Source organism: Peromyscus leucopus, chromosome 3, assembly GCF_004664715.2.
Source record: "Peromyscus leucopus breed LL Stock chromosome 3, UCI_PerLeu_2.1, whole genome shotgun sequence".
NCBI classification, from domain to species: Eukaryota; Metazoa; Chordata; class Mammalia; order Rodentia; family Cricetidae; genus Peromyscus; species Peromyscus leucopus.
Window position 1 is genome coordinate 98,589,211 of NC_051065.1, and position 20,790 is coordinate 98,610,000.

Consider the following 20,790-nt stretch of genomic DNA (forward strand, 5'->3'; position numbering starts at 1 on the left):
GGCTTCTGGGATGTGGAGAGACAAAGCCTGCACTTTCTGGGAAGAGATTTAAGTAGTTGGGACCAGCAAAGTGGAACCATTCAGGCCAATTTTCACTGAACCGAGGGCCCGGCACAAGAAAAATCAGTATGTAAATCCTAGCTGCATCGCACACACAGGCTGGCATGCTGGAGAAGTGTGACAGCGTCTTCACTATAAAATGTGATGAAGAGTCCCCCAGTCAAGACAGAATTGAGGTACCAAGCGTAAAGCTCTCCCGCTTACCCCTCTCTTCCTTCCCCTTCCTCTTCTAGAATTCTCTCTACCAACGGGCACCCACAAGGGCCAAGGACAATCCTCAACCCCACTTAACCACACTCAAGGTTTAACAAAGCAGGACTCATTTCCCAGACAGTTCTCTTCTCTTCCTGTTCTGGTAGTTCCTGGCCTGTGGGAGTGTGTTTTTGGGGAAGGGAGGGGGTCCTTCCCTTTAGGTCTCTCTCTGAATGGGAGGCAGAAAACAGGCTGGGGAGTCCCAGGCAGAGCTGGCTGGGCTCGGGGAAGAGGCTGCCAGGCTACCCAAGGCAAGGGCATGAGAGATAGCACTTCTAGCTGATAGTCGCAGCGATGCTGAAGATTAGAACTTCCTCATTGGGCAATCTGGGTCAGTTTCATTTCTCCCACAGCGCCAGTCTGAAGTGACTCTTCCTCCAGAGTCGGAGGTGGAAACAGGGCAAGCGCTAAAGAAAAGCAAACCCTGCCAGGCCGTGGTGGCCCACACCTTTGATCCCAGCAATGGGATCGCTTGTGAATGCTGAGGGTGTATTCGGGTCACCACCTCGTTGATGGCAGAACGGCCCTTCTTCTCGCCACCCTTTGCAGGGAGCCATTCTGCCGGGCCCAAGTTGGACGGGACGGGCGCAAGGGATTGTGGGAAGGAAAAAGGAAACCGCATCGCAAGTATGAGCTTCAACTTTCTTAACACTTAGGTTCTTGTCCTGAAGAAACAACTGTGTCAGCTGTCTCCGGCCTCCACTCAGCCTGGCCTCCCACAGGACAGTTAGAAAGCGCCCTGCCTTCTGCAGGTGACTTGGTCTTTCTTGTTTGAAATCAACCACAAAGGAACGTGGGGCAATGTCACACAGCATGAGAACATGCCACTGGCCACCATCTACAGGGACACAGATGTACCTCATGATCACATGTACTAGATGATCAGTAGTGGAAAGAAGCAGGCACAGTAGGGAACAACCCACCCAAGGAGTCCATTCACAGGAACCCAAAAGCAGGTAGGTCTATGTTGATACAAGTCATGGCAGTTACAGGTTCAAGGATGCATGCCTGTAATTCCCTCAGTAATAGGTGGAGGCCTGAGGATCAGGAGAGTTCAAAGCCATCCCTGGCTTAGGCAAGCCTGGGCTACATTGAGAAGCTTGCCTTAAAAAAAAAAAAAAAAAATTGTTTAAAGTCACGACAATGATAGCCCTTCAGGGTGAGAAATGGGAAAGTGATGCCAGAAGATGAGGGTGTCTCTGGTGATACAGGATGGGTGGTGGTGTTATCTTGTAGATATTTAGTTTCTTATGTGTATCCTAGTTCAATTTAGAAAGTTAGGAAGCCTGGACCTGATGGCACAGGCCAGTAATTAACACGAGTTTTGATCCCTGTAGTACAAAAATAATTTAAAATACACCAGGCCTGTAAGATAGCTTAGTGGGTAAGGGAGCTTGTGCCAAGCCTAATGACCAGGGTATGATCCCAGGAACTTAGACGGCACAAGTTGTCCTCTGACTTCCACACATCCACCACAGCACACAAACACACACACACACACACACACACACACACACACACACACACACTAGATAAATAACTACAATTTCAAATATGTACTTGCTATATACATTATATCATTGATACTGTTTTATATGGCCTGCATCTATAATCCAGCACTGGAAAGACTTAGGGAGAGTTCAAGTACTAGGCTAGCCTGGGCTACATAGAAAGACCCTATATAAGGAAGTAGGAAAAAGAAAAGGCAGACATCAAGAACTTGACCTTAGCCTACCTACTACGCACAGTCAAAGCACCTAGGAGATCAGAGAGATCAAAAGAGCATGTGAAAGGACACCCTACTTTAAACCTAGCCACACATTGCCTTCCAATGACCATATGCTGACACAGGCTTGCAGCACAATTTCAAAAGTATATATTTGTATTATTCCTTTGCCAATGTTTTACCACCAGCCTTTGACAAGGAAACCAAGGCTTGGAGAAGCTTCCCCAGACCACAAGCCTAATCCCTGGCAAGGGCCCATAACATCAGGTGGTCGGTTCACTGGGCACCCCAACCTGGGGCACAGGTGTGTCCAGCCTGGGAAAGCTGGCAAATGCTGTCCGTGCCCTCATTAATTATAATGCTCTCAGACTCCTCCCGGCAAGGCCAAGCTGAGCAGAGAGCAGCAAATTTATGCTGCAAAGCTGTCAAGGGAAGACCAGGTGTCCCCTAAAGGAGGAAAGGGAGATGAGGCAGGGAAGAAGAAGACACAGGGGGTAAGCTGCGACCCTCTGCTTTCTGGACCCAATTGATGGAAAATAACAGATCTGCTGAGTGCTTTCTTCAAATGGGAGAGGAGGCTCTTTGCTGGGGCGGCCCTGCCATCTTGGGGAGACTCCAGCTCTGACGCAAGGCATGTTCATAAGCCCGAGGCAGTGTGGTGAACGTGGAAGAGTAGGAAACATGGAGGCCACTCCTCCGAGATCCTGCTGCACGGTGGTGAATCACCAGCCTTCCTGTTCGGCCAGTTCTCACTCTCAGCCACATGGAATGAGACACCCCAGGAGGCAGCTCTTGCCAGCGGCCAGGAGATGGGCACTGGGGATACCCAGTCTGGGCCTTCCAGCTCCCAGTTTAGTTCTTCCATCCCGGAGGGAGGCAAGTAACAGGTCCCAGGTATATGTGACACTGGTGTGGTCCATTTGCCCATGAACTGACTGAGCACCAAATTGAGTGTGCCGGGGCTGGGCACAGAAGACACCAGGGTAAAGGAGACAGCACTCTGCCAGCAAGAGGCTCAGTCCACAGCAAGAGGCGGATATGCCAAGAAATACTGACAAACCGAAGGTGAGGACAGACAACAGCAGTTTCCCTTGCTATTATAAAATACAGGCTTATAACCACTTTCTGTTCTTAGTTTGCATTGCTTACGTTTTTTGAGAGGCTAGCCCAGGTAACCCCAGTGCCATGGTCACCAAGTGCTAGAATTTCAGGTGGGTGAACCACATTTAGCTTCTCTTTTCTTTTTTTTAAAGAATTTGATTTTGTTTTTGGCTGAGCAGTGGTGATCAAGTCCAAGAGAGTCTGTTAAAGGGTATCAAGGATTTATTAAGATATAAAATGGAAGCCGGGCGGTGGTGGCACACGCCTTTAATCTCAGCACTCGGGAGGCAGAGGCAGGCAGATCTCTGTGAATCTGAAGCCAGCCTGGTCTACAGAGCGAGATCCAGAACAGGCACCAAAACTACACAGAGAAACTCTGTCTCAAAAAAACAAAAACTCACGGATACAGAACAAAGCAAACAGCCGCCGCTGTCCTCCATTCTGGCCAGGGATGAATGGAACCAGCCATCTGGTCTCCAACCACCTCAAGAGAGACCTAGCATGTACCCAAAGAAAACCACACCTCTATCAGGCAAGATACCCCAAGGTCATTGAGGGAGTGAATTCCCACAACAGTGGTACTCACCTTTAATCCCAGCACTTGGGAGGCAGAAAAAGGCAGATCTGAGTTTGAGGTCAGCCTGGTCTACAGAGAGTTCCAGGACAGCCAGGACTGTTACACAGAGAAACCCTGTCTCAAAAAACAAAACAAACAAAATTTTAAATCAGTGTATATTCAATCGTTTTAAAAAAATGATAGGCTAGAGGGAAATCTTAAGAGGCCTCAACTCTACAACTACAGAAACTAAGGGATGCTTCAAGTGGGAAATACCATCTTCCCTGGGAAGAGCACACCAAATGGTTATCCAGTACCAAGTGGTCACACACACATATACATTTATACACACTATATATACACATACATATACAAATATATGCAACAAGGAAAAAGCCATGAATTTGAAAGAAAGCAAGGGGAGATACAAAAGGGGTTGGAAGGGGGAAATGATATACTATATTATAATCTAAAAATATATACATAAAAGAAATGATAGAGACGTCTCCATACAGAAACAAGTCCTTTGTTTATATTCAACCCCCATCTCCTCTCTTGCCACCCCACTTCCTGCTGGTCCCCTTCCTGTTCATGAATACTTATGAACTTTATACTTATACTTTTTTGTTGTTGTTTTATTTTAGTTTGGTGTGGTTTTGAGACAGGGTTCGTCTGTGTATCCTTGGCTGTCTGTAGACCAGGCTGGCCTTGAACTCAGAGATCTGCCTGCCTCTGCCCCCCTAGTGCTGAGATTAAAGGCATGCACCACCACCCAGCTTCATTTTTTTTTCTTTTAATCTAAATTCTGCTTATGAGAGAATGTGACATTTATCTTTCTGAGTTTGGTGTATTTCAAGTCACAGGATCTCCAGTTCCTTTCATTTTCCTGCAGGCATATTTCATTTCTTTTAGTTGCAGAATAAGATTTCATGTGTATATACCACATTTTCTTTAGCCATTCATCTGTTGATGGACATCTAGGACAACAATAAATTGGCTAATATGAGTAGTTGTTGCAATAAACATGAATGTGCAGATATCTCAGTTGCAGGCTGACTAGACATCTTCTGTCCCTCCCATTCTCACTCGACCCAGAAGACCACAAGCACCAACTAAGTCTTGGGCATATTTGTGATGCCATCAGTACTCGAGATGAGTTGGCACTTGGCTATGGTTACCAACACAGGGCTATGACAACAGGAATACAGAGAGCTAGCTACTCCAGACTGGCAGGTGCTCATGCCTGACCCTGCTCTTCAGGCCACTACTCTCACTATGGGATGCTGGCACCTTTTCCTCCATGCTCATCTGCCTGTCCTGCCTATTGTGCTCCACTCCCTAGGTCCCTTAGCCCTCTCTAGGCAGACCCGGGCCAGGGGACCACAACCTGCCTTGCAGCCTCCTGACCCACAGTAGCATCTACTCGTTCTTTCTATAGCCACTGTCCACCTGCTGAATCAAATCTCTCTGGGTCTGTCTCTATGCTCCATAGTACAGAACTCCCACCCAACCCAAGACCAGGCCCATCACAGGCAAGACACCCTAACATGTCCATATGCCCAAGGCCACCTCGGCTGACACCTGTGGAAATGGCAAGACCTACCCACAGTGCCTACTTTTACTTTCAAAGTTGGCCCAGTTGGGGCAATAAGTTATAAAGTCCCACAGACAGCCCACAAAGTAAATCAGACTTTGTTCTAAAGGAACCCACACCCAAGGATGACATTTAAGGAAACTAGATAGTGATCCGGAAACTTAATTCCAGATTGGGGCTTCTGGGAGAGCTTGGACCCGTCTTCTAGTACACCGCAGCTGGTTTCTTTACCGTAAAAGGGCTTGGATGACATCATTCCTAAGGTCCCTTTCCAACTGACACCTGACTCATAACCCAATAAAACAGTCTACCATCTCCAGTTGTCCCGGGCTGTTCTGTGCGGAGGGTTAAGTGCATGGGCTCTGAAGTGAGGCTACCTGCCTGGGTTTGAATTCTGCCTTGCCCTTGGGTAAAGCACTGACCTGGAGTCCTTACCTAAGTGACCTAACAGTACCTCCTCCTCCGCCACACAGCTAGAGGGTGGTCTGAGATACCAGCTCCTACTAAGTACAAGAGAGGTTTACCTTTAAGATCTTCATAGGAAAGCCAGCACAGATGGCTCACACATACAGCATCCCAGGTATCCAGAGGAAGGATGGGGCAGGAGGATTGCTGCAAGTTTGATGCCAGCCTGAATTACATACTGCGTTTCAGGCCAACCTGGGCTACGGTGTGAGACCTTGTCTCAATTTTTCAGGGGGAAAGAAGAGATGCGTCCCGAAGGCTTCATGAGAAGCACTAAGACAGGAAAAACATGAGTAAATAGGAAGAGCTCCTCAACTGGGGGAACTAGGCAGCCTCAAATGCCCTCGCTGAACCCCAGTCTTCATACCTTCCTTTATCAGGCATTAGAGAGGCCAAGAGGAAGGGTCCAGTACAAGGGCTTTTAACAATGTGGACTGCCCCCGTATCTCCAGGGACAGCAATCGGACACCCAGGCAAAGACTATGAGGGAAGGTTGTTGGATGAATTGGTACCCTTACTCCGAGGACTTCTGAGATAGGTTCTGAGGAAAAGCTTCACAAAATCCCTCTAGAGAAGGAATGTCCAAAGATCTACAGACAGAAGCACTAAACATTTATGATCACCCATAAAATGAGATTCTCTACTCTCCCGACCAAGACTCCCAAGTCCTAATTAAAGAAGACAAAACTTATTCAAGATATCCAAGGGGTAGAGTGAGGTGGGTCACATCCACTCTAAGGTCTGAAAACTCCTTGTCTTGAGTTTGGGTCTAACCTGGGCTATTATATAGTGAGTTTCCGTCCAGCCCGGACTACAGTATGAGATCCTGATGTCCTTCCGCTGCCCCATCACAAAGAAAGCAGGGGACAGGATATGGTTCAGTGACTGGGAACTTGCCCAGGATCCTAAGTTTAATCCTCCTCAAAACGTAATAAAAAGACTCTGGGTTCCCTACAGAGACTATTACACTCTGAAGAACTTGGGACTCCCCAGGGTCAGTAAGAGGAAAAACACTCAACAGCAGCCCAGGGTCTGAATGTGGAGGGGAAAATGCCCTGCTGTGTTTCAAGAAGATCCCATCTAGTGAACCAAAAGAATGGGGGCGTGGCTGTCACCTTTGGTCCCTAAGGGTCGAAGCTCCATGAATCCAGGGCAGCCACACCTCCCATGGCCAGGTGCTATGACTTCAATACAAGTCACCTCCAAGGTTTTCCCCAGTGGGAAGCCAGAGTCTGGAGCAAAAGATAGGACACCTAAGCCAGTTCCCAGAGGTGCAGGCTCACCACCTGCCCAGAGCACCCTCTGCCCTTTTCGCTCCTGGGGAAAGAAGTTACTGGAAGTCAATTACTGCAAGGCAGACACAGGGTTCCCCCAAAGAGAAGATGCTTCAACCTGGGGTGTGCCAACAGACACCCAAGACCTCTGAGTAGGGTGCCACTTCCGCCAGGGAAGCAGAAAGAATGCAAGTTAGAAAGTTTCCTAACTGGCCCAAACTACCAATGCTTGTTTCATGGGTACCTGGGATTCAGTCCCACAAGCCGACTCCATCTTGTAACCAAGAGCGGCTGCCTCTGTCCTGTGCAGAAGTCACCAACCTTTTTCTCCATCTCAAATGTCTACCTGGTGTGGAAGGCTGACAAGAAACTCCCACAGTGCCAGCAGATTTTTTTTTTTGTTTTTTTGGTTTTTTGAGACAGGGTTTCTCTGTGTAGCTTTGTGCCTTTCCTAGAACTCGATTTGGAGACCAGGCTGGCCTGGTCACAGAGATCTGCCTGCCTCTGCCTCTCAAGTGCTGGGATTAAAGGCGTGCACCACCACCGCCCGGCAGGCCAGCAGATTCTTGAGGAGGGCACGAATCTTCCCCCAGTGCATTCCTAGGAGGGCACGGCCCACAGCTTTCTAGTTGGTCCTGCCCTGTGAGCCTGCCCTTCAGTGAGGGGTGGGGGCTTCTGCTGAAGGCCGTGGTCTCACAACTTCCTCACGTTCCCATGTGACAAACTGTTGAAAGCTGGGGGCTAGCAGGGCATGCATGGTAGCTCATGCCGGCAATCTCAGCACTTGGGAGGCTGAGACAGGAAGGTCACTAAGATTTCTAGGTCAGCCTGGGCTACAGTGAGACTGTGAAAGAAGGGAGGGAGGGAGGGAGGGAGGGAGGGAGGGAGGAAGCTGGGTATGATGGTGCACACCTTTAACTCTAGCGCCCGGGAGGCAGAGATAGGTGAATTTTTGAGTTCCAGACCAGCCTGGTCTACATAGCAGTTTTAGGAAAGATAAATATATACAGTAAGACCTTGTCTCAATAATAAAAAATAAAGGGGGGGGGTGTAGCTCAGTCTGCAGAGTGCTTTCCTATGAAGCCCTGAGTTTGATTCCAACACCACATAAAAGAAAGACAGTGGCACATGGGTAGAGGCAGGAGGATCAGAATTAAGGTCATCCTCTGTGTAGAGAGTTGGAGGCCAGCCTGAGTATGTCTCAAAAAGGAAAAAGTAAATAAAACTAAGTGATAGAATGGGATAGCCCCTCATCCAGACAATTTCCTAGCCCCAAATGTCGAAGGCACCACAGCTGGGAAGTGTCTAACACAGCACCACCTCCAAACCAACCGTGCAAGCCCTGCTCGAGACCTGTACTGTGGGGACCCACACAGCCAATCAAATCTGGGTTGACTTGCCATGCCCCATTCCCTATGCTTTGAAATGGCAGTGACCACTACAGAGTGTCCAAAAACAAACCAAACTTATTGACTTCAAAACTCCAGGATAAAGGGACAGACCCTCTTATCAGGAAGTGGTCTTCAGAAGCTCTGGGGTGCTTGGCTTCAGTATTTTGTTTAGGGTATTAGATCTTACTCTAGCGACCACCTTTTTAGACTCTGTGGTCTGTGTTGCTCTCTCTGCTCCTCAGAAAACAGCTGAATTGGTTGTCAACTCCTCAAGAAGCCAGGAAAGTTCAGTTCTGAAAATCTATGTGTTATCTGTTCATTCCTGCCCTTGGGAGATAGGGGCAGGGAGCTCAGGAATTCCAGGTGATCCTCCCTTACATGGCTAGCCTGGGCTACATAAGACCCTTGCTTCCATGGGGGATGGAGGTAAACTCTTCCTACTTCCTCAGGTCCAGAGCTGAAGTCCACCTTTCCTCTAAGGGTTCACCCCTCACTCTGATTCTTCACCAGTTCCCTCCTTCATTCTCACTCACTCTAAGCACCCCATCCAGGATCGGAAACTGTGGTGACCAACTGGAACAGCCAGGATTCTCCCTGCCTGAGGAAGGATCCCAACTGAAACCCATCAGCCTCTCTGGAGGGCGTAACTAAACCAACGCCACCAACGCTCAGTGCAGCGATGTAGACGTGGAGCGGGCGGGAGACAGAAAGCATAGAAGAGGAGGCATGCAGATGGAGAGGTACACAGAGAAAAGCCAGACTTCATGATCAGGGCCCTGAAGAGTGAGCACAAGGGTGGAAAGACCTTGTGTGAGAGCCGACCTAGCGTCTACACTAGAATTTGGAAAACTTACAGTGTCTAGAAGGGACCCACAGACCAAATGCCAGGGTTGTAGCTGACAGCAGACGGTAAAAGGGAATCCAGGGCTCCTAGGGAAGATCCTGTAGGCACCCACGCCATTGCTCAAACCGAGCCGGGAGGCTGCTACATGTCTGCCCCGCTGGTTATATGTAAGTGCTCCCAGCACAAGTGAACACACATGTTCCCAGAGCTGGCAGGTGTGTGCTCAAAAGCAAGATGTCCTTACCAAAAAAGAGCAAAAACCATCCTGATGTTCTTCCAAAAGAAAACTCAAGTGATCCTGAACGTAATCTTGACCTCAGTTCCTTGCCCACACAATAAGGAACACTCAAACTAATCATGCCTATCTCTGGAAGTTATTTGAATATTCATGAGCTAACCTGTGCCAGGAGCTTGGAACAGAGCGCTGTTCACAGCGGATGTTCTGCGTTGAATTCCAGGTTCAATTAGCAACAGTGAGCGGAGACACTGCGCCTTGTCCCGAGGACACTAAGAGGGTCTAGCTGTAGCCGCTGAGTCCCTTCGCCTCCCAAACCCTGAGGCTAGAATGAGATCATCTCAGAGGGGTTCCAGAAAAGTCTAAATCAAAAAAGCCAGGCTTGGTGGCCCACATCTTTAATCCAGAGGCAGAGGTAGGTGAATCTCTGTAAGAGGCTAATCTGGTCTACAGGTGAGTGCCAGACCTGCCGGAAGGAAGTCTATTCAAGGCCCAGAGTGGTGGTGGTACTCACCTTTAATCCCAACATTTGGAAGGCAGAGGCAGACAGATCAAAGTCAGTTTGGGCTACACAGTATAGCCAGGACTCTGTAGAGACCCTGTCTCAAGCCCAAAAGACTAAAAATCTAAATCAAGCACTTCTCATAGACTCCAAAATTAAACAAACTGGAGTTTCATCTTTCCTAATTCTTCCTCAGCTCAGAGACACTCCCAAGATACTTCGTGTCTCTTCCCCAAACTGCAGGGGGATCAAACAGCTTTGCACACCTAAGCCAGATCAGAGTCTAAACTGGGAGGCTAAATCCCGTGGACACCTGGTATAAGTTACAGGCCTGAATTGATTCTGCCTCTATTGGTAACTTAGAGAAAATACATCCAAATGTCCTGGGGTTAAGCGCATAAAGAAAAGCCTAAAGGAACAAAATTTTCATACTGTGGTGCCCAGCCAAGGCACCATAACGCGGGACAGCAGTCACCTGCAGCTTGTGCTCCCAAGAGGCTCAGGGTCCTGTGGTGAGTAAACCACAGGACAGGAGTTAGAACTCACTTCCAGACACCCTAGTCAATTATTTCCACAGATGACTCTAGGGCAGGCCCCTCAGGGTGTCTCTTGTACTGCCACAGTCTCATCGCCAAGATAAAGTTCGTATTTAGAATTCGGATGTCCAGGAGGGAAATTCACTCCCCCTAGGATTAAGGAGGCTCCCTTCACTTTGTTTTAGGAATTGCCGAGAGATTGTCGTATCATGAACTGAAAAGACCACCGGAAGCAACAAAATCGTGCCAACTCCAAGACAATTTCTAAATAACCCGAATTAAAGCGCAGAGATTAGCGAACCAACCCACAGATAAAACCTCAACTAAAGCAGGTGCCTCTCTCCAGTCTGAGGTTCATCTGCCAGGGCCCTGGAAACATCAAGAGCAATCTATCATCCTCTCCTACGCACTCAGGACCAAGAGAATGGGGGTGGGAGGTGCGTCCTAGGACGTGGCCAAGGCATTTCCCTAAAATCTGTTCCCACGAGACACTGAAATTTCAAGTGTGTAACTGAGCAACGGCTCACAGCTCTAACACAACCCTCTGGACAGCACACACACACACACACACACACACACACACACACACACACACACACATACCCCCTATACTAGACCCTTCCCTCCCTCGAATCTTGGACTGAGGCCCGGGACAGGAACCAATCCCGTAATCCTGGGCATTTTAGAAACTCAATTCTCCCGGGAGTTAGAGCACTCGGAGCCTGGCTCTGGTCCACCCCCACCTCCCTACCCCGAGGCTGAGGGAGTGAGGCTCCAGGCAGGGCCCGAGGCTTTCTTATGTAAATGACCCGCCGCCCGACAGAGAGATCGGGTTCGCTCCGACTGCAGAGTGAGGTGGGCACAGGAGGGTCTGAGTGATGAAAGGTTCGCTTTCAGAGGGAAAAAAAAAAAAAACCAACAACAAAAGAACTCAGGAAATCCTGGGGTGGGAAGGTGAATCCACTCCGTGTAACTTTTAGTAGCAAACCAGAAAGTGCTATCCAAAATCCGCCCCCAACTCAGAGGCCGGACGCGGGAACGAGAGGCGGGGCGGTCCCCAGGAAGATCTGCTGTGAGGGGGCGCCCCTTTCGAGCCTCAGTTCCGGGCAGTTCAGTTCCGGGGAGGGGGCGCAGCGGGCCAGCCTTTGCGCCTTTTCCCGCTCCTTCCTGGGTGGCTTCTTTTATTTTTTTTTTTCTCCCAATCCACCTCCAAGGGGCGCCACGAGGAACCGATGGCCTCTCCAACGCGTCCTTAAGTGCCTGAGGGCCGGGCCCCGGCTGCCACACACTGCCACAGCGCCTCCTCCCCTACACTGGATTCTTCCCCACGTGCTCTTGCCGGAACTCGGGCTGCAGAAGGGGGCTCCTCCCACGTGGGCGCAGCAGTCTCTGACTACGTGCGGGGCAACCCGCCCCTCAAGAAACTAGGGGATCTAAGTGTGAGGAGGGCGCGCGCGGGTTGCGGGGAGGTGGGTATTGCGCGCCCCGGCCCCAAGGGTGCTTAGCAGACGTGGCTTCTCGTGCCCAGGACTTTCCCAGCTACCCAGACTGGTTCCACGTCCCCAGCCCCGAAGGAGGAGGAAGCAGATCCCCTACGCGCTCCAGATTCCCGGAGAGCACGCAACTTGGTCCAAAGCGAGCCAGCCTCCCCGGCCCGTGTTGACTTACCTTCTGCACTTGGTTTTGGTTGAGCTCGGTGAATAAGCAGGCGATCATATGCGAGGCGATCATCCTGCTGCGACGAGACGGGACCCGGGTAGAGAAACCGAGGCTCGAGCGCTAGCCAAGGAGCGCAATGCTGTACGACCGCTTTGTACCCAGGCCCGGGTGTCCAGCTGGGATCGAGGACTCTAGGAGTCACACAAAGAAGGTTAACCACGATGGCTCACCAGCTGGGGGCCTCGAGTCTCCAGAAACAGATATCCTTTTTTAAGTCACAACTACTAGAAAGTGCCTAAGTCTCACACCTGGAGATGGGTATAGTTGCCCAGAGTCCAGTCACTAACTTCAGCCGCAGGGTCACTAAGGCTCAACTTGGTAAGAATGACAGTGCTGCTCCACTCCGACGATCGCGCTTCTCAGGGTCACTGGCGTGATGCTCCCGCCCTTGGATCTCCCAAGCTGGGTAACGCCGCGTAGCCTGTGCGGTCCTGGGACTCCTGCTCTGGAGTTTGGTGCAACAATGTGGCTTATTGAGGGGCTGCCGGCTCTTTGGGCCGCCCCGGACAGTGACGTGCACGCGCTCATTGGCTGCGGGAAGAGGGTGTGTGAGCTCTCCGGCGGCCCGCCCGCGATCCACAGCCAATCAGCGCCCAAAGCCCGCGGGCGCGGCCGCTCAGCCACCGGAGCAGGCTGTCGGAGAGGCGCGCCCGAGGCTAGGGGCGGAGCCCTGCGCCAGGGATGGGACGTGTGTTCCGTGGCAAGGGCCTGGGACTCCAGGGCGCATGAGCCACCGCCGCGTCAGGCTCGGCTTCGGGTGGGGGGCGCGTGATCGCGGACCCAAGAGATGTTGGGCGACTGGAAAGACAAGTGATTAACACCAACACACGCCCTGGGCGGACAGGGACACAGTCTGGTATATGCGGATCATGTGAGGGGCTGCCACTGCCCTGTCACAAGTCTGAAGCGTCTTGATTCTCATCTTGACTGTGGCTCACTCAGCGGATCCCTGCGTCCCTGAAGCGAAGTGAGCCAGCCCTTACAAAAGTCAGCCCCTCTTAACCGGCATACCAATAGCAGAAGGGTTTTTCCTAACCCCGTTTACAGCTTAGGGAACCCGGCGTCGTGCTGTTAATGAGATTTGCCCAAGGTCACGCCGCTAACAAGTGGTAGATGAAGAAGACAGAAACACGCCCCACTCTGAAACGGAATTCTCTTCCCTAGACCTTCTAGAAACCAGGAAAGTAAAAGGCTGGAGGAAACCTTGTCAGCAGCTGGGACAGAAAGGTGGGAGGAGAAAGTGTGTAACTGCTTGATCCTAGACTCGAGTGTTGTGGAATGGTTTATAGACGCGGAGAAAAGCCCGAGCCTCCACCTCAGCTCATGCCTGACACCAGACTCCAAGTTTACCCATATGAGTAGCAGCCGGCAATATTAAAATAGCACCTCAGATGACATGAGTTTGGCGCTGCTGGAGAACGACAAGCCTGGAGTTGGAAAGAGCACACGGAGGAATGAACGGGAAACTCTGCTGCCCGGTCCAGCTACCCTCGCTCCACGCTCACTCTCTCCACCTCGAGGGGCGTGGGCCACTGCTGGGGGCTAAACCTGAGGCTTTACACATGCTGGAAGAGCACTCTGCCAACTGAAGTAGACCCCAGCCCTTTTCCTCGGCTGAGCTGCCTACCACGTTCTGGGGGGCGGGGAGGGGGGGGGTCATTGATCTCCATCCTCTACGGGAGATCCCTCCCAGCACTGTCATGAGCAGTGACGCCATCTACACACAGGTAACTCACAACCCAAACAATCCACAAGCAAGGACTTTCCCCGGGGCTTCTGGCTTTCTTAGCCAGCTGTCACTTGTCACCCCTGCTGAGGTGACTAGTATCTCACACTCAACATGTATAAGACTACACTTAACTTTTCTTCCCAGTTTTCTTCCCTTTACCAGCTGTCTCCGAAAAATGGCATCATCATCCATGATTCCTTCCTGCCACTCACTCTCACATTTATTCACACCATCCGTGAGCAAAAGGTCTCACTTACCAAAGAGGCCAGACCCTCACGGCCAAGCTACCCGTGACTCCACCAGGGCCCCTTTTATATCCCTTAGCTTCCATTTTTAACTACCTCTGGCTTACCCAGTATGACCTCTCCTTCACTCAGGAGCTAAAGAGACTTGTTTTAAAATACAAACCAATGCTGGGTGTGGTGGCATACACCTGTAGTCCCAGCACCGGGGAGGCAGAGGCAGAAGAGTCAGGAATTCATGGCCAAATTGGATTATTTGAGATCCTGTACAGATAGATAGATAGATAGGTAGGTAGATGATAAATAGATAGATAGATAGATAGATAGATAGATAGATAGATAGATAAGATTAGATTGAGATATATATCAGACTTTTTTCTGGCTTAAAACCATTCATGGTTTTCAGTCTTCAAATAAAATTCAATGGGGGGGGGGCGGCAGCACATGCCTTTATTCCCAGCACTTGGGAGGCAGAGCCAGGCAGATCTCTGTGAGTTCCAGGCTAGCCTGGTCTACAGAGCAAGATTCAGGACAGGCACCAAAACTACACAGAGAAACCCTGTCTCAAAAAACAAAACAAAACAAAACAAAAAGAAAATTCAAACTCCTAAGAATGACTATTACAAACAATTTTTACAGCCAAGTGTGGTGGCTCACATTTAATCCAGCACTAGGGAGGCAGCGGCAGGCAGATTTCTGAGCTCAAGGTCAGCCTGGTCTACAAAGCAAATTTCAGGACAGCCAAGGCTACACAGAGAAACCCTGTCTCGAAAACAAAACACAAATTTTCCTTCTTCTTCAGCCCCTACACCCAAGTGCTGAGATAAAAGATATGTGCCACCACACCCAGCTTATTCTCTAAGTGTTAAATTCATTCTGTCCTCCCTGGCCCGAACAAGAGCCTGTGTCTCTAATGTCCCCTTACATTTACAGTGCCTAGAATGGAGAAGGCTCTGTCACATGGTAAGCACGCCATGGGTATTGCTGTGTAAATTAGCAGATAATTTATAGTGATGACTGTTATGTCATATACAACTATAAGACACGGAAGACAGCCAGGCGGTGGTGGCTCATGCCTTTAATCCCAGCACTCAGGAGGCAGAGCCAGGCAGATCTTTGTGAGTTCGAGGCCAGCCTGGTCTACAGAGCGAGATCCAGGAAAGGCGCAAAGCTACACACAGAAACCCTGTCTTGAAAAACAAAAAAAACAAAAAACAAAACAAAAAAAAAGACACGAAAGACACTTTCTTTCTCTATATTAGTTCTCAGATCCTCCCCACCGATCGGCCCGTCACAATTCACCAGCATCTTTCACCCGACACAACAGCCCCATAATCCAGCTTCCCTCTTTAGACACAGATAAACCGGAGGTGTCTAACACAGACTTGGATACCCAAGAGAGAAATACTTAAAGCAGACGCGGTCCATCAGATTTGGTTTTGTAGGACAATAGCTGCCTTCCACGTGAACGGGAGGCAGGGATCAGAGAGAAGCCAGAGCGAGAAGAGACAGGAACTCTCAGATAAGATAAAGGCCGGGCCAAGACCAGGGTGAGGCGGGGAGTCTGATAAACACAGCTTTAGGTGTTCAGAAGTCTGAGGCAGAATTGATGGCATAAGTTAAAGTTAGACAGGCAAGAGAGAAAAAAAAAATATCCACTTCCTAGAAACACTCAGGGGCCGGTAAGATGGTTCAGTGGATAAATGTGCTTATTGCCACACCTTGACTACCTGAGTTTGATCCCTAGGATCCATGTGGTAAAAGGAGAGCATCAAAATTGCCCTCTGACCTTCACAGGCATGCCGTGGGCATGTATGCACCGACACACATACACACAAAAAATAAATTAATTAATGTAATAAAAAGTTTTAGAGACGCTTAAAAACCAATCGTTAGCTCAATATATGAAATCCATTTTTTCCTCCAAAAGCTAAGATCAAAATCAGTGGGGTCAGATCAACTATGAACTCCTCTCTCTACGGTCTAATTCTGTTTCTTTATTTATTTTGAGACAGGGTTGCATGTAGCCCAAGATGGCCTCTAACTAAATATGCAGCCAAGAGTGATCTTGAACTTCCCATACTCCTGCCTCCCACCCCCAGTGCTGAGGTTCCAGGCATTGACCAACACAACTAGTTTATTCAGTTCTGGAGATCAGAGTCAAACTCAAGGATTCATGTGGGCTAGGCAAGAATTCTATCAAGTGACCTGTATCTCACACACATGCTCGCCACACACACACACACACACACACACACACACACACACACACACACACTGCAGTACTCTCTCCATTCTCTTTTCTGGTCCCATTTTATGAGGACTAAATCATGTTCACAGGTGCTTTATGTGAACTCTTACAGAGTTCCCAACAACCCTGGGAAGGCTGTCTGTCTGAAGTTGTATGCATGAAGTTGTGGACCTGGAAAGACATTTGAAGTGGTTAAAATAGTGGATGTAGTGTTTATACGCCTATCACTCCAGCACCTAGAGAGGTGGAGACAGGAACCTGAGTTCAAAGTCATCCTCTGCTACTTACAGAGTTTGAGGCTTACCTGTGATATGAGACCTTGCCTCAAAAAAATAAAATGAGCCGGGCGGTGGTGGCACATGCCTTTAATCCCAGCACTCGGGAGGCAGAGGCAGGCGGATCTCTGTGAGTTCAAGGCCAGCCTGGGCTACCAAGTGAGTCCCAGGAAAGGTGCAAAGCTACACAGAGAAACCCTGTCTCAAAAAAAAAACAAAAAAAACAAAACAAAAAAAAAAAAACTAAAATGAACAGAAAGAGAGGACACAATAGTTAAAATATAAAAATGAACGCCATACCCATCTTATGATAGAGTTGCAAACAAAAGCCATTTAGATAGTTTAGTCAGAAAAAGAGTTTATCAAAGAGTACAAAGTCCCTTATTGTGTCTTCAAGAAGGCCAGAGACTCCTGCTTGGAGACTAGCCAGCTGAGAGCCCAGGTTATGTCATTTAGCTCTGCCAGTGGAAATGCCACTGCTGTGGCCCTGGTCTTAGCATCTCTGCCCATAATCTTGGTGATGTACATGGGATTCAACAGCTAGGACATGCCATGGCCAACCTTGACAGCTGGATGATCGCCTCTTGGCATCTCTGATAAGCTTTCAGGACAGCACCCCCTTTTGGTATTTACATCCAAGCTGACCTCTTTCAGCTGGTTATCAGAGTATGAGTCACATGCCCATACCTTAGCTGCAAGGGAAGCTGGAAAAGCAGGCCAGGTAGTCAGGAGCCACAGTGTAGAGATATCTCAAAACCTATGGCAGATATTCAAAGGGCTGTGGGAGTCCCCATACTGACAAATGTCCCCTACACCTGAGTCACTGACTGCACTGCACTGTGACGTTGGAAGTGCCCTTAGGACAAACTGGCTTCCTAAAATCCAAGATCTATCAAAGGAATTGACAAATAGGACATCTGTGCTCAATGACAGCTAAATTAGGGAGACCACAGTCAGCCGGCAAATTGTCATCAGGGAACCTGACTATAAATGAGTTGCCCTCTCCACACAAGCTGCCACACAGCACCTGTCCACAGACACACACAGTGTCATGGCAGACATGGGAAATGCCTGAGTTCGAGGGTTAATGTCTGACTGTCCTCTCATCCTGATGGGCACAGGGTCTGAAAAAAGAATTTGCCGGGGAAGGCTAGCATGGGACAGGGTGTGGTCCTGAGCCTTTCTGGGGCTCCAATTTCCTCCTCTGCAAAGTGAAGATCTTGTGGTGTGTGTGTGTGTGTGTGTGTGTGTGTGTGTGTGTGTGTGTGTGTGTGTATAAGTCAGAGGACAACTTGCAAGAAGGAGTTATCTTCCCCCATGTGGGTCCTGGGGCTCAAACATAGGTGGTCAGGCTTGTTAGGCAAGTGCATCAACCCACTAAATATCTCATCAGCCCTTAATTTGTTTTGTAAAGAAAGAGTGATGAAGCCCTGTTTGAAACAGACTTTTAAAAAATGCCATAAAAGAAAAGACCCATAGAAGAATCCCTGTTACACCTAATTGAAAAGCAACCTATACAGAAATACAAACTGGAGGGGCTGGAGAGATGGTTAAGCAGTTACGAATATGTACTACTCCTCTTGCTGAAGACCTGAGTTCGGCTTCCAGCACCCCCGCCAGATGGCTCACAACTGCCTGTTAACACCACTTCCAAAGGAGCAAACACCCTCTTGGCCTCCTAGGGCACTCCACTCACATGGGCACGCACACACACACACACAATTAAAACGAATTTTTATGCCAGGTGGTAGTGTCACACCTTTAATCCCAGCACTTGGAAAGCAGAGGCGGGCGGATCTCTGTGAGTCCACTCTACAGAGTGAGTTCCAGGACAGCCAGGACTATTTCACAGAAAAATCCTGTCTCGAAAAACTAAAAAAATTTAAAATAAAATGAATATTTTTAAAAAATTCACATTAAATAAAGAGTCTCATTTTCAATACAAAGAGTTTCTTTAAGTCATTAAGGATTACCCAGCCCTCCAGGAAAGGACATAGAGACTTCACAGGAGAACAGCAAATGAGCAATTTGACATCTGAGGAGAAGACTGACATGACCCACAATATTGAAAAAGCAAGGTTAGGGGCTGGAGAGATAGCTCAGAGTTAAGAGCACTTATTGCTCTTGCAGAGAATCTGGCTTCTGTTCCCCAAAATGACACAATGTCTCACAATCTAGTTCCAGAGGACCTAATGCCTCTTTTGATCTCCAAGGGGTCCTGCATATATGTGGTACATGTGCATACACTCAGGCACCCACAAACACACAAAATAAATATTTTACAAAAGAAAGTGCAAAATCAGAGCCAGGTATGATGGCTCCCACCTATCATCCTAGCTTTTAGGAGGCTGGGGCAAGAAGATGGTCATGAGTTCAAAGCCAGTCTGGGCTAGAATGAGATTCTGTCTCCAAAAAAAAAGGAGGAGGAGAAGGGAGGCGCACGCACGCACATACACATACACACACACACACACACACACACACACACACACACACACACACACACGGGGGGGGGGGGGGAGGGAGGAAGGAAGGAAGGGAGGGATCAGCCTGTGGGATTCCTTGGTCACCGTATGAAAAATGCAAGGCATTCTCTAAGCATTTGTATGGAATGATCTGCGACATGTCAAGTCAGAAAGCAAGCCGGGAACAATGTGCATAGAAAGGTATTGTTGGTAAGCTGGGGATAATGGTACGTGCCTGCCGCCTGAGCACTCAGGAGGCTGGCCATGAATCCAAGGGAAGCCTGGGCTACATAGGACAGCTAGGGGAACTTAGGAAGAGGAGGGGAAGGATTCTCCCGACTGCATCTCCCGCGTGCTGAGGTTACAGGAGTGTGCCACAGCCGGCTTGTATGCTCTTTACCAGGTGCAAGTATATCTGCTCACCCAAACTGAGCTGGGGAAAGAACTTCCTGGTGTGAAGGCCCACAATCAAGTAGAAAGGATCTGAGTCGGGAGTAATGGCATAAGTTTAATATGTTTTCTGCATTTAAAAAAAGTGCCCGGCGGTGGTGATGCACGCCTTTAATCCCAGCTCTTGGGAGGCAGAGGCAGGCGGATCTCTGTGAGTTCGAGGTCGGCCTGGTCTACAAAGCAAGTTCCAGGACAGCTAGGACTGTTACCCAGAGAAACCCTGTCTCAAAAAACAAACAACAACAACAACAAAAAAAAAACTACCCCAAACACCTGAGTCCCGTTTCATCAGAATCTGTGGGACAGGATTCCAGGGGATTCCCAATTGCCTGCCAAAGAGGAGAACCGTGGATCCAACGAGACTCCGGGTATGTGGACCCCTGTGCCTGGCAGTTCAGGCAAATTTGCTGGTCTTAGCACCTACATGCAACTCCTGGACTTGGGGGTTCACGCAAGTTGGTTGAGTTCTTGCCTAGCAAGAGTAAAGCCCCGACTTGGATCCCCAGCACTGCGTAAACTTGGTTTGAGCACACCTGTAATCCAAGCACTCAGGAGATAAAGTTCAAGGTCATCACTCAAGGTCATCTTTGGATACACAAAAAATTCAAGGCTAGCCTGAAATACATGACACCCTGTCTCAAAAAAAAAAAAAAAAAAAAAAAACAATAACATTAAATAATTAGCTACATAAAGAAGTAAATTTGGCTCCGGTGGCCCCCTCAGCGCCAGTTTGACTCCTTTGCCAGGCTGACCTCTGTATCTTTTGCTGGCCCCAAAGCACAGCTGGTCCTTGCTTCCACAGCTGCCCCATTCCTACCCTCTGACAGCGGGAGCTCAGGAGACTTCTTAGGAAGTTGCAAAGACACCACATAGCCTCCTGGCTCACCTCCTGTCACTTCAGTGATGGGAAAGGTGCTGCCTACAATGAGGAAGGCGCTTGGCCCAGCAGGCATGAGCTGGGCCCTGTTCTTGGCAGCTCCTGCAGACCAATGGTGTCTCTCTGTGTGCCACACTCTCCCGGTGACTTCACTCGGGATGGTTTCAGATACAAGTAACAAAATACCCTTCCTCCAACAATAAGGAGATTTGTTGTTTGAATTCAAAGGCTCCCCAGTGGTGGGCC

General features: G+C 49.1%; 1 protein-coding gene across 2 annotated transcripts in view; it reads right to left on the minus strand.

Moving 5' to 3' along the window:
• Positions 1-12,729, minus strand: part of Hk2 (hexokinase 2) — a 50,294-nt gene extending 37,565 nt beyond the window's left edge. Inside the window, exons 1-2 of one of the 2 annotated variants that reach the window (XM_028871372.2) lie at positions 12,504-12,729; positions 12,205-12,386 (exon numbers count right to left, since the gene is read on the minus strand). In XM_028871372.2, coding sequence (XP_028727205.1) covers positions 12,205-12,267 — 63 coding nt within the window. In that variant the 5' untranslated portion in view covers positions 12,268-12,386; positions 12,504-12,729. Of the gene's footprint in view, positions 1-12,204 lie in introns of both variants that reach the window. The other variant, XM_028871371.2, reaches the window with a different exon arrangement.
• Between the last annotated feature and the right edge of the window lie 8,061 nt (positions 12,730-20,790).